The sequence below is a fragment of the Meriones unguiculatus genome, chromosome 1, assembly GCF_030254825.1.
Source record: "Meriones unguiculatus strain TT.TT164.6M chromosome 1, Bangor_MerUng_6.1, whole genome shotgun sequence".
In the NCBI taxonomy this organism is placed as follows: Eukaryota; Metazoa; Chordata; class Mammalia; order Rodentia; family Muridae; genus Meriones; species Meriones unguiculatus.
Genome location: NC_083349.1, coordinates 144,989,387 through 145,005,626, shown reverse-complemented (window position 1 = coordinate 145,005,626; position 16,240 = coordinate 144,989,387). Strand labels below are relative to the sequence as shown.

At 54.2% G+C, this 16,240-nt stretch overlaps 2 protein-coding genes across 3 annotated transcripts; one reads left to right on the top strand and one right to left on the bottom strand.

The window, feature by feature from the left end:
* The first annotated feature begins 2,520 nt into the window (after positions 1-2,520).
* Ercc1 (ERCC excision repair 1, endonuclease non-catalytic subunit) lies at positions 2,521-13,442 on the top strand. 2 transcript variants are annotated; one of them, XM_021642143.2, is made up of 10 exons: positions 2,521-2,799; positions 3,197-3,296; positions 5,432-5,647; positions 7,587-7,690; positions 8,222-8,321; positions 9,759-9,835; positions 10,990-11,089; positions 12,023-12,094; positions 12,226-12,294; positions 13,342-13,442. In XM_021642143.2, exons 2-10 carry the CDS (start codon positions 3,204-3,206, stop codon positions 13,393-13,395), a joined length of 885 nt encoding a protein of 294 aa, XP_021497818.1. In that variant the 5' UTR covers positions 2,521-2,799; positions 3,197-3,203; the 3' UTR covers positions 13,396-13,442. The 2 variants fall into 2 exon arrangements, with proteins under 2 accessions (XP_021497818.1, XP_021497817.1); XM_021642142.2 differs by having other exon boundaries at positions 2,523-2,828.
* Polr1g (RNA polymerase I subunit G) lies at positions 13,275-16,157 on the bottom strand. The gene is made up of 3 exons (XM_021642141.2): positions 16,025-16,157; positions 15,756-15,897; positions 13,275-14,866 (listed from the first exon to the last, which is right to left on the bottom strand). Exons 1-3 carry the CDS (start codon positions 16,044-16,046, stop codon positions 13,654-13,656), a joined length of 1,377 nt encoding a protein of 458 aa, XP_021497816.1. The 5' UTR covers positions 16,047-16,157; the 3' UTR covers positions 13,275-13,653.
* Positions 16,158-16,240: the final 83 nt, after the last annotated feature.

Sequence of the window (16,240 nt, the reverse complement as noted above, 5' to 3'; positions counted from 1 at the left end):
CTGCTCCACGCTATTTCGGGCTCCGGGCACTATAAATAGATACTCTCACAGCCGAGGCGAGCCGGGACCCCCTCTCTGCTCGGGCCCCCTGCGTCCCCGCCCGCCGCGATCGCCGTCACCGCGGCTAAGTTTAGAGGCGGGTGGGGACGCCGGCTTGGCCACTGCGCCCCCCCCCCCCTTGCCGCCGCGGGAGGAACCTTTGAAGGCCTCCAGCTGTCCAGCTCCTTTTTGGTCCAAACCCCCAGTTCTCCATACTTTCTGGAGTGCAGAGGGGACCCTAGTTGATACAGGAGAAAGAAGCGCAGGAGGAGAGCACCACGGGGATCCCGAGTGAGGAACGTGGGGTCGTTTGAACTCAAAGCCCCGGGAGTGGGAGGACCTGGATCTGGGCTCGCAAGGCTCAGTGCAGAAATTGAGCACAGAAAGCAAACTTGGGGATGGTGAAGAACTAAGAGCAACTTTTCCCGCCCTTGACTAACGCAAAAGACTCCAATTCGCAGCGGTGGGCGGCCTGGACGCAGGTCGGCTGCGGTAGGGACGCTCGTCGCCTTCCCGCGGGGTCCTGAGCATCCCGCGTGGTCCAGCCCAAACTGCCCGGGAATCCTCTAGCGGGGCGTAGGCGACCCCTTGCGGCAGAGTCTAGAGTTGCAGCTCAAGGCTTGGGTTTCTACTTGGCTTGGCATCCCAGGCACTTTGACGTCCCGTCTGGATTCACAAACATGTGTCTTGGCACTTTGTTTTTAAAGTGGCATGGAATTCTATTTTGTTTAACGTGTGCCTTGTGCCCGGGAGATCTGAACGGGGCGTCAGATCCCCTAGCCCTGGAGTTACAGACGCATACGAGCATCCTATGGGTGCTGCGAAGTGAGTCCTCAGCAGAAACAGTCAGTGCGCTTAACCTCTGAGCCATTTCTCCAGTTCTCGGTCCTTTATTTTGGGGGGGGGTGTGGGGGGAGAGGATCTCCCTATGTCATCCTGAGTAATATGGAACTCGCCTTGTATACCAGGCTGGCCTTGAACTCACAAGGGATCCGACTGCCAGTGTTTCTCGGGTGCTGGGGTCGAAGGCGTGCGGCGGTTTGGAGGGTTTTGTTCAGGGTCTTTCACGGTGGCACAGGCTGGACCGGAGGTCACGATTCTCCTGCCTCGGCTTTCTCAGTCCTGGGTTTACAGGCGTGCCGGCGGTTGCCAGGACACAAGCTGTCCACTGTATCCTTTAACCTCAGCAAAGGAGTCCAGCGACGTTTCCGCAGCTCCGTCACAGCACACGGGTCAGGCGCGCCCCCTGGAGGCCAGGCTTGTGCAGGGCGCTCCGAAGGGCAGCTCAGCCCTTTTCCATTCCTGTACAGGAGTCAAGGGCTACTTACTATTAATTTTATTCGTTTTTACATTTAATTTTGAGGCAGTGTCTCACCCTGTACCTCTGGCTGTCCTGGAACTCACACTGTAGACCTGGCTGGACTTGAACTCACACAGAGTTGGCTGTCTCAGCCTCCTGATGGCTGGGAGAAGAGTTGTGAGCCACCATACCTATTTGTTCTGCTGTGTATCATAGTTTCAAGGACCTGGGGGTGTGGCTCAGTACTAGAGCCCCTGCCTGTACGCACAGGCGCGCGCGCGCACACACACACACACACACACCCCATAACTAGGAAGACATTAAAAAGATATAGCAGATTACATATTATGACCTTAGGGCATGCCCTCCCTCAATACGCCAAGACCAAAACAAAGTGGAGGACATTGGTAAATACACTCAGAAATGGAGATTTCCCAAAGTATGAACCGGAAGGTAACATTTACATCTATGGAAGTGACTAACAGAATCAACACCCAAGCATCACCCCGATAAATGGGCAGTAATAAAAAGATGTTCATCTCCTTTTCCTCCCCCTTTTTAATTAAAAAAAAAAAACTATTGAATTGAATTGCTCATTTTGAAAAAATGGGCAAAGGATATGAGCCAATCTTTTAAAAAAACGGGCAAAGGAAATGAGCAAGAACACAAAATATATAAGACTATTAAACTCACAAAACGATGCCCTATTTCCTTAGCAATCAGAGAACTACAAGTTGGAACAGGGTGAAATTGTCCTTTCAGGAAATGAGTAATACTAAGTCATCGATGGGCCCCAGGTCTCGGGGCAGGTCTCGGGGCTCAGATGGCCCTTCCTTCAGGAAGGAAGCCCGTTATGACACCCTAGCTGGGTCAGGCGCCCCCCCCCCCGCCCCCAACCGGGTCCCATTGTCCCCTGGGCTCTCCCTTCCCGGCCCCGCCCGCTCTGAGTTGTCCCTGTTTGGGTGGCAACCTGCCTGACTGTCCCACTGCACAGAAGCCCTAGGGAAGTCAGAGCTGTGGCGAGCCGTCCCTGCTTGGGATGCAGGAGGCTTGGAGTGAGTCAATGTCAGTGGGCCTCATGAGGTTCAACCCACATTGACAGGGAGGGCTTTCTTTGATATCACGCCTCCCTCCTCTCCTCTCTTCCTTTCTCCTTCCCCTCCCCCTCTCTGGTTAGATCTCTTCTTCACTGAGCCGGGTCTGGAGTCTGGGAACACAAGATGCACCCAACGGGGCCTTGGAGCAGAACTACTTGGTGTCAAAGGCTCCCAGGCACCAAGATCCACGCCCCTTTCCGCCCTAAACCTACAAGGTCCGCCAGAACCATAGAGGAGCAGTGAGAGGAGCGGCGGGCCAGAGCGGCCGGAAGTGAGTCCCGCCGGCGGTCGCGCTAGCCGCGCTGGCATCGTGTCGCCTCTATCTCCCCGTGCGATTTCCTTCTAGGCCTCGGGAAAGAGCAGGTGAATTCTGGCGGTGCTTACACCCCGAGGTAGGGACGAGAGGGGCGCGCGTGGGGGAGGGGGGAGGTAAAGGACGCGGGTTGATGATTGGCAGAGGAAGAGGCCAATCATCACGGAGGCTGAGACGAGGCCGGACTGGGCGGGGCGAACGCATCCAGGTGTGCCTCTGGGGGCGGGGCCAACTTCCCTGAGTTTGTGCGGCAGGAGTGATAAATGGGCGTGGCCTTAGGGCTCTTGGACCAATCCGGAGTGTGAAGGCTGGAAGGGGCGGGCCCACGGGTCGGTCTCATGGAACCTAAGCTTACCGAACCCTGCCACCTTTTGGGGTGCACTGTTGTGAGTGGAGTTTCCCAGTGGAGGACGGAAATGCCAACGGCCATGTCGCCACACTTCTTAGGTCCCTAATGGACCCTGGAAAGGAAGAGGAGAGTCAGCCGCAGCCCACTAGGAAGAAGTTTGTCATCCCACTGGAGGAAGACGAGGTCCCTCCTGCAGGGGTAAGGGCGAGGACTTGGGGGCTTTGGCGAGTAAAGGACAGTAAGGGATCCTTGGGATCACGGTGTGAGTTTAGCGACCTTTGAGGCTTGAGCTGCTTTGGAAAAATAGCCTGCTGTCCTTCGCAGGCCTCAGTTTCCCCATCGGTAAAATGACATGGCGGGGTGGTTAAAAAGAGGGCCAAATCACAAGTGTGATTGTGATTGGCCAGTGATGGCTTTGCTTTGTTTAGTTTTGATCCTTGAGATTGGGTCATATGTTTCCTGGGCTAGCCTTGAAATTGATGTGTAGCTGAAGTTGCCCTTGAACCCCGGTCCTCCTGTCTCCACCTCCCAAGTCCTGGAGACTGCAGTGGATCATCCTTTATTTGTTTGTTTGTTTATGTGTGAGTGGATGTTTTGCCTGCGCTTATGTCTGTGCATGTAGGACTGCAGAGGCCAGAAGAAGGCATTGGATCCCCTGGAACTGGCGTGTTGTGAGCCTCTGTGTCGGTGCTGGAAATGGAGCCCAGATCCTCTTGGAGAGCAGCCAGTGCTCTTTACCGAGAAGCCATCTCTCTAGCCCCTTAAACCTTTCTTAGCTGGGTGTGATGGTGCACGCCTGTGCGGGAATAAGTGTATAAAAACCAGAATAACAACAAAAAAATGTTAGATCCAAATTCATATCTTGAAAATCTAGAATACTAGTCATACAAAACACAAAGCAGAGTTTAGTGTGGTGAAACACACCTGTAATGCCTTGTCACTTGGGAGATGAGGCAAGGGGATTGATGCAAGTTCTAGGTCAGCCAGACCTACCATAGCAAAACTCTGCCTTAAAAGAAAGAGAGAGAAAAGAAAGAAAGAAAAAACAAAGGCAGGCAAGATGGCTTAGTGGGTAAAGCTGTTAGCCTGCAAGCTTCATGACCTCAGTTCAATCCCCAGGACCCACACCAGTGCAAGGACAAAACCAACTCTGCCGGTTACCCTCTGACTTTCACAGGAACTCCATCCCACTCACCCACACCTGTACACACACCAGGAAAAAGGGTTTGTTTGAGACAGGGTTTCTCTGTGTAGCCTTGGCTGTCCTGGACTTGCTTTGTAGACCAGGCTGGCCTCAAACTCAACAGAGATCTGCCTGCCTCTGCCTCCCTGAGTGCTGGGATTAAAGGCCTGTTTGAAACACCAAAGCCTGTTGATGCTGTTTTTGTTTTGTTTTGTTTAAGAAAAAAGGATTTTCTGCTTTTCCAGGTGACTGGGACCCAAGTTTAGTTCATGCTCCCGTGCCAGGCAGCTCAGCTCACATGTAAGTCCAGCTCTAGGGATCCAACACCCTGCTCTGGCTTCTATGGGCACACACACCTGAACACATGTGGCAAACACATTCACACACACACACATATGTAAATCTTGATTAAAAAAAAAGAAAAAGGAAAAAGAAAGGTAGAAAGAAGTCGGAGTCAGGCATGGTGGCAAACACCTGTAATCCCATCATTGAGCAGGCTGAGGCAGGAGAATTGTCATAAGTTTCAGGCTAGCTTAAGCTACATAGTGAGACCCCAATTCAAAACAGGCTAGGTGGTGGTGGTGCACACCTTTGATCCCAGCACTTAGGAGGCAGAGGCAGGTGGATCTCTGAGTCTGAGCCTAGCTTGGTCTACAGAGTGAGTTCCAGGACAGCCAGGGCTCAGCCAGGGCTACATAGAGAAACCCTGTCTCAAGATGAAACAGTCTTCACTTATAGTGTCTTTTTCTCTTATAATGAAGGATCTGGCCACGAGAACTAGTGAGGGAATGGGCCATGAGGACAGCTGATTGGAGGGGAGGCCAGCCCAAAAGCTCTGAGGTGACAGAGCCTGAAGAGTCACAGAAGACTAGTGAGGCCAGAGCAGACCGAGGCAGGGGCGGCACACACAGGAGGTGTGTTTTCCGAGTCAGGGCGGTAGGGCCGGACCTAGGGCATCACGGCCTCCCGAGTGCTGGGATGACAGCTGTGTGCTACTGGGCCTCTCTTGGGGCTTTGTGGGTGCTTAGGCACGCACCTCACTAATGGAGCCAGAACCCCTGGAAAGCATCTATCTGGAAGGAGCAAGATAAGAGTCAGAGGTGGGAGAGGATCCCAGTGTTGGGTTCCTTCCCAACCCTCCTTTCCGCAGGTCAAGCCCTTGTTCAGATCTTCACGGAACCTCACCACCTTGGCAACCTCCGCCCAAGCGGCCCCTCAGACATGTCCTGAGCATGCCATCACCCAGCCTCCAGGAAGGGTCAGGGCCGCAGGGTCCACAGGCTCTGAACCTGTGACAGGAGAGAACCCCAGCCAGACCCCCAAAACAGGATCAAAGTCCAACAGCATCATCGTGAGCCCACGGCAGGTGAGGGGGAAGGTGGGGTGCCGGGGTTTCTGGTGGGAGACCCTGTTACAGGGATTAGTGGGGCGAACAGTAGGAGGCAGTCTGAGGTTCACGGGGTCTGTTCTCCGCAGTTTATCCCTTCCTCATCACTCATCACCCTCTTCATCTGTTAATTCCTTCCTGCATTCATTCATTCATTGATATATACACTCTGTCATTCGTGCATTCATTCATTTCTTTATTTGTGCATTAATTCCTATGTGCGTTTGTCTGCTAGGTCATTCGTACATACATCCCATCGTTCATTCTTCACGCAAGCATCCTTCCGATAGAGACGGTCCTTCCGATAGAGACCCCAGCATTCATGCAGTCATTGATGGGTTTGTGGGTTTAGGGTGCCCCGGCCCTCCCCGCTGGGGCTGCCACTCTGTTTCGGCAGCTCTGCTCCTGTCCCCAGGTTTGCTCATTTGGTCAGAACCTATGGGGTTCACTCAGGTAGTGAAACGCCTGCCGCCCAAGCATGAGACTGGCGCTTTATGTGGGTGTTGGAGACCCCCACTCAGGTCTGCACTTGACTGTTGTTGCCACTTTACCAAATAAGTCCACAATTACTTATTTCTTTAAAGAAAGGTTCTTACTGTGTAGCCCTGGCTCTCCTGGAACTCACTCTGTAGACCAGGCTGGCCTTGAACTCAGAGAGCCACCTGCCTCTGCCTCCCAAGTGGTGGGATCAGAGTTGTGTACCACCATGCCAGCTTCCCACCCAGCTTTATAATGAAGAATTTTGATGTCTTGGTAGCTTGAATGAATTACTTCATGTATTCATTCATTCCCTTTCACATCCATTCATTCCTTTCTCCATGCATTAGCTCTTCCATCCATTGGGTGCCTAGGGTGTCATGGCATGGGAAGGGGCAGAGGCTGGAGCTCCTATATTCTCTTCCACACTCCTACCCTCTGGGAACTCCCATGCTCAGGGAAGCTTTTGAAGTTAGTGCTTTGGGGTTATGGTATACTATGACATAGGCTTGAATTGATGCCATCCCTAGTTGTTGGTGACCACTCAGGCTCGAGCTCACGCCTTCCCTGAATTGTGAGCGTGGGTACCAGGGTCTGTTCTGAGCCAGATAGGAGTCACTGAGAGAGAGCACAAGTGTTCCCATCCCCCCAGGGGTCCCTCCGGGCGTAGGAAGTCCATGCCAGATGCTGTCACTCTGGAAATCCCAGAAGTCTCAAGAATCAGGTCACAGTGCATGTAGCAGAATCCACAGGCTTCAGGAGGGCCAGAACTGGGCCTGGGGGCAGAGTCCACCTGTCCATAAGAACCTGGCCCGGTCACTGCTGTGTCACCGTGGGGACACAGTGTAGGCTCAGTGCTTCCTCAATGCCTCAGAGCTTGGCTCACCTGAGCTTTCATAGCTTTCATCTCAGGTTGTTGAGGGTGTTCTCAGGGAGTGGAGGAGGGAAACTGGACAGGGGCATTTCTCCTTCCAGCAGCACTGGGGAGCAATGGCAGAGCTTAGATGAGGCCCCTGGTTATCCTTTGCCAGGTGGCCACAAGGAACTGTGATAGTAGCCTCGGCCAGGGAGGTGCTATGGTGGCGGAGGAGGGGTGTTGACAAGGTCTAAACTCCACCAGAGAAGGAAAAGAAAGACACAGACAGGACGGGCCTGGGGCTTTGGATGTGGGGCCCTCCGTAGGAGTGGCCAGTGTAGATCTTTCTGAGGTGGAGGTGAGGGCAGACAGCAGGGTGGACTGATACTGGGACAGAGGCTGGAGGGGGCTGGGGTACTATGGTGGAAGCCTGGGGAGGGGAGAGGGAACAGGTTCCAGGCTGAAGAGTGTGGAAAGAAGCTGGAAAAGCCCCAGGAAGCTGGTGGGCCTTAGGGAGGGAAGAGGTGGGGGAGGAGCTTTGTCCAGGGGTCACCCCGTAAGTGTCTTCCACCTCTCTCCCAACAGAGGGGCAACCCGGTGTTGAAGTTCGTGCGCAATGTGCCCTGGGAATTTGGTGAGGTGGTCCCTGACTATGTGCTGGGCCAGAGCACCTGTGCTCTTTTCCTTAGGTGAGCTCTGGGGCGCCTGGAAGGCGAGAGGGTCCTGACCCACAGTTTTGGCATTTCGAGCCATTCAGCGGGAAAAGTGGGACTCAGTGTTGTGGGCTCTGGACCTGAGCATGGCTCTTTGTTGAAGAAGGGGTTGTGGCCTACAGCTGTCCAGAGCAAGAGTAGCTGAGGTTGGACTCCAGGCTGTGAGGGAGGAGGGCTGGACCTAGACCCTGGGTTTGAAGAATGGAGGCTGGGGGCCTGGACTTCTATATCTGAGGGAGGCCTGAGGTCTGTATTCCTTGGTCTGAGGGAAGAGGGCTGGACCCTGATTTGAGCGGAGAAGCCAAGTGTCCAGCTCCCGAGAACACCACAGCTGGCTGCCCTTACCAGCCATGGACCCGTCCTTGAGATCTATCCTAGTCAGTTGACTTTTCTGGGTCTCTAGCAAGGTTAGGTCCCAACCTCTGCATGCCAGTGAGAATAAGGATGTCTGGGGTCTCAGGGTCTCAGATGAGACCCTCAACCTGTTCCCTTCCCTGTCTGCACCAGCCTCCGTTACCACAACCTCCATCCAGACTACATCCACGAACGGCTGCAGAGCCTGGGGAAGACCTTCGCCCTCCGAGTGCTGCTGGTCCAGGTGGACGTGGTAAGCAGCTGCCTGGCTGGCATCACTCTCTCCATGCAGCGGGAGCACAGAGCCTGAAGTTTACGGCACGGCTGCCGAGTCCTTTTAAGACAAAGTACCTGTTAGGGCCTCATCGAGCATTAGATTTTCACAGCTGATTGCCACAGGTCTCTGAGGAAGCCTGCACGGGCTGGGAGGTAGGAAGGGAAAGTTGTCTAGAGACAGACCTGGTGGTGCATTCCTGCCATCCAATCCCAGCACTCTGGAGGCTCAGGCAGGAGAATCATGAGTTCCTGAGCCAGTTTGGGCTACAGAGTGAGAATTTACTCAAATAGAAATAAAGGATAGGATTCTAGCTCAGCAGGAGAACACCTGCTTAGAATAACCCAGTGAGGGGCTGGGGGTGTGTGTGGCTCAGTGCTAGAGCCCCTGCCTAGAATCCCCCAGTGAGGGGCTGGGGTGTGGCTCAGTGGTAGAGCTTTTGCCTAGAATCCCCCAGTGAGGGGCTGGGGTGTGGCTCAGTGGTAGAGCTTTTGCCTAGAATCCCCCAGTGAGGGGCTAGGGTGTGGCTCAGTGGTAGAGCCCCTGCCTAGAATTCCCCAGTGAGGGGCTGGGGTGTGGCTCAGTGGTAGAGCCCCTGCCTAGAATCCCCCAGTGAGGGGCTGGGGTGTGGCTCAGTGCTAGAGCCCCTGCCTAGAATCCCCCAGTAAGGGGCTGGGGTGTGGCTCAGTGGTAGAGCTTTTGCCTAGGATGTTTAGTTCACAGTATTGCAAAGGTCATGTCCCTTTACCTAAATATCTGCTGGATCTTGTTCTTCATCTGTCACCACAGTCTGTCATGTCAGAACCTCAATTTCTCCATGTTTGTAGTCCTGGCCACCATCGGGTTTTGTTTTTTGTTTTTTTTTTTGTTTTGTTTTGTTTTTTTTGTTGTTGTTGTTTGTTTTTGTTTTTTTTAATTAATTAATTATAGACAGAGTCTCACAATACAGCCCAGGCTGGCCTTGAACTCCTGACAACCTTCTGGCCTAGCTTTCTGGGTGCTGGCATTAAAGTTTAAGCCTTAAAGATTTCTTTTTTACATGTATTTGTTTTTGTTTGTGCATACATGGGAACACACAATCATAAGTCAGAGGGCAACTTTTGGGGGTTGGTTCTCTCCTCCCATGTAGATCTTGGGGATCAGACTCAAGTGGTCCAGCCTGAAGATAGGCACCTTCACCCACAGAGAAGTGATGCTCATGAGGCCCTGCGCATACACTGTGGGTTTTTGTTTTTGGCATGGCTTCTCACTGGGACCTGGGCCACCACACCCAGCTTTTATCCATGGGGACTGAACTCTGGTCCTTGTGGCTTTACCAACAGTGCCGTCTCTCTCTCCAGCCCAGCTGTTGGGTTCTCACACTATAAATCCCTGCTTTGTTCCTGGCTCTTTACTTGTAACTTTCTTCTCTTCCAGAAAGATCCCCAGCAGGCCCTAAAGGAGCTGGCTAAGATGTGTATCCTGGCTGACTGCACCCTGATCCTGGCCTGGAGGTGAGACACGGGTCCCTCCCACCCAACCCCTGCTCCAGCCTGTGCGGTCATTCCTAACCAGGCTTGGTAGCACAAGCCTATAATCCCAGTAGTGGTGAGTCCAAGGCCAGCAGGTCAAGAATTCAAGCCATCCTGAGCTGATGAGACCAGAGGCCAGACAGAACCAGGTTAGAACTAACAACTGAAGAAACTCTGCATCTCAGGGGTCGTCTAATTGGTTCACCATCAAAACCACAAATAAGTAGACCATAGACCATTTGGGGAAGAAGAAGGGGAAAAAGACAGCAGCCTTTCCTCACACCATGAATAGAGCGGAATCCTGGTAAACGAATAGCTTTCAATTTAGAGAGTTGGCAAAAGAGTGTGTGCACATGTTGGGACTGTCTGGTTGGCAGTGCTTCATGGCACTCAGGAAGCCCTGTACTGCATAACCCGGGCATAGTGGCTCACGCCTGCAATCCAGCACTTGGGAAGCAGAGACATGAGGATCTTTAAGCAGTTTAAAGCTAGTGCGATGTGTGAGATCCTGTCTCAGAAAGAAAGCAATCTTAGGCCAGCCCAGTGAGGAAGCTCATGCCTGAAATCCCAGCACTCTGGGAGGGAGTCTCAGGCGGGCCACTGTGAGTTCAAGGCCAGCCTGGTCCACAAAGTGAGTCCAGGACAGTCAAGGTTCCACAGAGAAACCCTGGCGGGGGGGTGGGGGGGGAAGAAAAAGAAATCTTAGGCTAGATGTGGCGCTGTACATCTGTAATCCTAGCACTTAGTAAGCTGAGGCAAGAGGATCATCATTCAAGGCCAGGCAGGGATACAGAGTGAGACTCTGTCGTGGAGGAAGGAACATAAGAGATGAGGCATTGCTCAGTAGTAGACTCTCCCAGTGAGGGGCTGGGGTGTGGCTCAGTGGTAGAGCCCCTGCCTAGAATCTCCCAGTGAGGAGCTGGAGGGCCTGAGTGAGGAGTAGAGTGTCTAGCATGTACAATATCCTGGGTTTCTTCCCCACCAAGACTAAATAACGTATGAGAACCCACCGCACTGGGTTCACTGCTGAGGGCAGAAGTTGGGTTGGGATTGGCCTCTTTTTGGAATTTCGCAGTCCTATGAAGGAGTCCTGAATGACAGCCCTTGCCCCAGCTGACGTGTGTCCTGTCACGCAGTGCAGAGGAAGCGGGGCGCTACCTGGAGACCTACAAGGTGTATGAGCAGAAGCCCGCCGACCTCCTCATGGAGAAGCTGGATCAGAACTTCCTGTCCCGTGTAAGACCACCTCCCCTCCTTCTGCACCTCCCTACTCCGTACCCTTTAATGGCTTCTAGGCTGAGCGTGGTCCTTCCCAAAGGAAGTCCATCCATGCCAAGGCCTCCCTCCCCTGTCCAGTCCTCCCTCATCCTCTCCCACCAGCCGGGTCTTTTAAGAACAAACTAGACCTGTCCCCTTAACCTGACCCCTAGCCTGCCCTCAGTATCTACCTCCTATTTCCACTGCTGGAATCCATTTCCCAGGCCAGCCCTGACACTTTCTCCCCCAAAAGCCTTCCTTCAACCCCCTCAGCCTAGTAGAGCAGAGTACCAGGCTGGAACCACATTGGCCCTGCTGACCACTGCACCCCAGAGCAGCACGCAGGGGCCACTTGGGTGTTATTTTGTAAAGGAATTGGTATTTTCAGCTCTGAGGCACTCTGCTCCTGAGCTTCTGGGGTGTTGTGGGAGGTGCCCACCGCTGCACCTGTTCCTCCACAGCACATACCGGCCCTACAGTGAGTTCACCATAACCCCAGAGGGAGAGAAGAGACCCGTCCAACATGGAGCCAGTGTGGCCATGCCCTGCTCACCCGGCCGTGTTAAAAGCCAGCTGTGGCGGCAGCCACCTTTACTCCCAGCACTAGAGAGGCAAAGGCCAGTGGCTCTCCAGGGATCCCGAGATCCCCTCGTTGTAGGCCAATCAGGGATCTATCTAAAGACTGGGTCTCAAAAAGTGCATCACCCAGAGTGTGTGCTGGGAACCGAACTTGGGGCCTCTGAAGGGCAGGGTGCGTTCATAATCACCAAGCCAGCCCCACTTTGTTGCTGTAGACCAGGCTGGACTCGAACTTGTGGGACTCCTCCTGCACCTGCCTTCTAAAGCAGTGTAGTGTTCACAGGTGGCCCCTAAGCCCAGCTCCCAAGACAGCACTCTCCCTCTCCTTTCCAGGCCACCGAGTGTCTGACAACCGTGAAATCAGTCAACAAGACGGACAGCCAGACCCTCCTGGCTACATTTGGAGTAAGAAGCCCTTAGGCACCCCTCCTCACTCCCCAGCCCCACTCCTGCCCCAGGGACATCCTGGGCCCCTGCAGCTGGGACAGGTGAGGGTTTAGCTTACAATGCCCTGAACCCTCCGTTCCACCTTTCAGTCCCTCGAACAGCTCTTCACCGCATCAAGGGAGGATCTAGCCTTGTGCCCTGGCCTGGGCCCCCAGAAGGTAAGAATTCTAGGGGGATGCTGCTGGGGTTGGGAGCAGGAATGAGCCCCAAATCAACAGACTCTGAAGTTCTATTAAGTGGCTGTTGTTTTTAGTGTCTTACTGTATAGCTCTAGCTGGCCAGGAGACCAGGCTGGGCCTGAACTCAGCTCTGCCGCTGGCTTCTGCTGAGATCACAAGCAGGCCACCGTGGTTTTAAGGCTCTATAACCTTTTCTTCCTGGGGGTCTGGATATGTAGCTGAGTTGGTAGAGCATTGGCAAAGTCCTGGCTGTAATCCCAGCACTGTCTAAACTAAGCTTAGTGAGTATGCTTACAGCAGTTGGATAAGGTACGAGGGTCCAAAGTTCAAGCTCAAAGCCATCCTTGGGGCCATCCTGTGTCTCAGGTGCAAGTGAGGTTTTTTGGTTGGTTTATTTACCTCATTCCTTGAGACTTTCTCAGGTAGCTCAGGCTGGACTCAGTATGTAGCTGAGGCTGGCACTTGACTTCTGATCTTCCTGCCTTAGCTTCCCAGTGCTCAGATTACAGGATGTGTGCCACCCTCCTGCCTTATTTATCTATTTATTCAAGACAGGGTTTCCTGAACTTGCTATGTAGACCAGGCTAGCTTCAAACTCAGAGATCCACCCACCCCTGCCTCCTGAGGGCTGGGATTAAAGATGTGCCCCCTCCCCCACAAAAAAAGCAAGCTTAAAAAGATCTCTTTGAGTTCGAGGCCAGCCTGGTGTACACAGCGAGCTCCAATACAGCCAAAGCTACACAGAGAAACCCTGTCTCGAAAAACAAAACAAAAAGATCTATGCCACTACAGTGGGCTAGTTTTATGGCTCTAAATGGTATGTAGGCTATCTCGACTATCTCACATGGGGAAACCAAGGCCCAATGGCGAGAGAACCCCACCTTCTGTCCAGCCTCAAGTAGAACCACGACCCCCCCACCCAAGCTCCTGCAACCTAGGACAGTAAGAGCCACAACCCATTCCAAGCAGAGCAGGCAAACCAAACAGCGCCTTTAATGACCAGCTCCCTTCCCCCCTCGCCCTCAGGCCCGCAGGCTCTTCGATGTCCTCCATGAACCCTTCCTCAGAGCTCCGCATTGACATGATGCCACGAAGGCCAGTGTCACAATAAAGCATTCCATGCCCAGGCTCCTGCCAGATGTGCTCCTGTGTCGGCTTTGAGGGTAGGGATTGTCTCTGCCATTAATTTCTGACAGCCTTCCTGGGCTCACCTCAGCCTGCCAGTTCCTCGGTTTCCCCACAGCGTTACTAGGGCTCCTGCTGAAGCTTCCTCTTTTGCTTCTTCTCCTGTCCTGTGGGAGACATCTCCCAGTGGGGAACGGTGTCTTGCACTCCACTTTACTGATCCATCTTCTTCTTCTTGGTGGATCCTTGACCTGTCCTGGCCTCAGGTTCCTCAGAATCTATTCTGTCAGTCACCTCAGACCTTGGCTCTGTTTCCTTCTGTCCTTTCTCTTTCTTCTTCTTGCTGGGTGCTGGAGCCACCTGGGGCTCAGGGTTGGCCGGAAGTACAGTTTCTGTCACCTCTGCCCCCAAGGCCAGTGCCTGGTCCAGCCACTTTTCCTTTTTCTTCTTCTTTGTCTTCTTGGGGGACACAGGAGCTACCTCAGTTTGAAGCCCATGTTCTGAAATGTCAGGCTCCGTGATCACTCCAGGGAGGCCCATCTCTGGCTCCATCATCAAATTCTGCCTCTTTTCTTTCCTCCGCCTCTTTGTGGGTGTTGGCAGGATGGTCTCCTCCTGGGGTTCCTGCGGCTGAGGGTCCACAATGGTGCTGTCCACTTCTGCCTCCTTTAGCCTCTTTCTCTTTTTGGTGGGGGAGAGGACAGTCCCCTCAGGAGGCTCTGTTTGAGCCGCAGGTTCTGTGTGCCCTGGATCCTCTTCCAGCTGGAGTGTCTCTGCTGCTTTGAACTTCTTCCTCTTTTTGCTGCTGGTGGCAGATGGGAATGGCAACTCTGCCAACTCTGCCAAGGGCTCCATCGCCTCGGCCTCCATCATCTCTACCTCACCTACCCGATGCTCCATCGCCTCGGCCTCCATCATCTCTACCTCACCTACCCGATGCTTCTTTTTCTTCTTCTTCCTCACTTCCGTTCCTAGGTCACCCCCGGCTGGGTCCACCTCCATGGCCCCATGCCCGTTTACCACCTCCTGGGCAGCTGAGGCCTCTGTGCCCTTTTTCTTTTTCCTCTTTCCTGAAGTGGGTGACCTCAGAGCCAAGGCTGACCCAGGCCCAGGGACTGGAAGGCTGCCTCCGAAGGCAGAGAACCGAGGCCGCAGGCCAGCAGGGATCTGAGGCGGGAGGCTTGTGGGGATCGGCTGCAGGGGGACCCGAGAGATAAGATATTCTTGAGGACCCTCCATGATCCTTAAGCTCCCACGGGGGGCTGGGGCGCACGTGAGTCTACCTCCCTCCTCCACTGACGATGCTAACATGCTGGCATCTCCGGCCTGGGGGCTGCTGGTTAACACTCGATACCGGTGCTTCTTGCCGTCCAGTTTGCCCTTAACAGTCTTCGAGCCAGAGAGAGGCACGCGCCGGCCATTGAGGCTGAGGAGAGAGGGAGAAACAGTGGCTGGGGAGATCTCAGTGCAATGGCAGGGTGGGGCTGGAAGCAGCTCTTCCTGGCTTGGGCCCAGCTCAGTGCTAGAGCCCTGAGTTCCCCTTCCCTGTTTCAACCACCCAACCAACTTCTGGGGGTTTGTGGGACGCTAAAGCGTCTGACCAACCTGCACCACCTCCTCCTAGGTACTGCGATTAGACATGCAGCCACCGCTGGCTTAGTATTTCTAAGCACATGCTGGCCTTGAGGCCTACCATTCTCCTGCCTCAGCCTCCCAAGTGCTGGGATTATATCTGATCCCCGCCATTACTGGCTAAGTGATGTTTAAGCGGACAGGCAGGGGACGACCCCAGACATGGAGTGTGTCTAGCATGATCAGGCTCTGGGTTGGATCACCAGTTCTGCATAAGACTGTACTTGGTGGGGAGGGGTGGAGGCAGGAGAATCAAGTTTAAATACTGTATGCGCTATAAGATTCTTCCACACAAAACAGCCTGTGGCACCCACTTGTAATCCCAATACTAAGGAAACTGACCCTGAGGGATGCTGGGACTTAGAAACCAGCCTGGGCTACAGAATGAGACTGTCTCAAAACAACCCAAAGCACCATTTCCGGCTTGTTTAGAAATGCCATCTAGCCCAGTGCTGCTGGCACACGCCTTCAATCCCAGAGAACTGGAGGCAGAGGCAGGTGCCTCTACAGAGCGGGTTCCAGGACAGTCTGAGCTACACAGAGAAACCCTGTCTCAGGATTTAATAATAATAATAATAATAATAATAATAATAATAATGCCGTCTAATGTTCTGGCTCACGGTCTACGGTGGGGTCGGCCTCTAGAGTGGGGGGGGTCTCTTCCCGGTAGGCGGATCACTCACCACTGTGGGGCGAAGTCTGCAGGGGCTCGGATAAGCCACAACTCTGTGTCTGGACCTGTCAGAGTTTCCAAGGAGAATCGTGGGGGATCCGATTCTGGGGACATCTCCGTAAAGTGGGGAGGGCAGGAGAACCGCGCGGCGCCTGTGGGGAGCATCAGGGCGTCCGTAGGCCCTCCGCCTCCCGGGGCGCCCCCGCCGCCCTCCCCGCAGCCTCCTTCGCGCCCGAACCCCCGCCCCGGGTGCGCCCCACCAGTTCCCGCTCCACTCACCGCAGGCCGGGGCGCCCTCCATCCCGACGCCGGACGAGCCACCACGCAGGAGCCGGGGGAACGCTGCCCACCACGTGGACCCCAGGGGCGGAGCCGCACGCGGGAGCGTCCACGTCGCGAGGAGAGTGGGGGCGTGGCCCGGCCCTGTCACTGGAGTTCCGAGCCCGACCGGGCTCCGCTTGGGAACGTCACCCAGCAGAGGAGCGGCGGGTCTCC

Coding starts and splice junctions, on each gene's coding strand:
- Polr1g (XM_021642141.2), bottom strand. CDS start 16,046: ATGGAGGGCGCCCCGGCCTGCG. Junction 15,898..16,024: donor GGAGGGCGCCCCGGCCTGCG/GTGAGTGGAGCG, acceptor TGCTCCCCACAG/GCGCCGCGCGGTTCTCCTGC. Junction 14,867..15,755: donor GCAGACTTCGCCCCACAGTG/GTGAGTGATCCG, acceptor CTCTCTCCTCAG/CCTCAATGGCCGGCGCGTGC.
- Ercc1 (XM_021642143.2), top strand. CDS start 3,204: ATGGACCCTGGAAAGGAAGAGGAGAGTCAGCCGCAGCCCACTAGGAAG. Junction 9,836..10,989: donor ACCCTGATCCTGGCCTGGAG/GTGAGACACGGG, acceptor CCTGTCACGCAG/TGCAGAGGAAGCGGGGCGCT. Junction 12,095..12,225: donor CCCTCCTGGCTACATTTGGA/GTAAGAAGCCCT, acceptor TCCACCTTTCAG/TCCCTCGAACAGCTCTTCAC.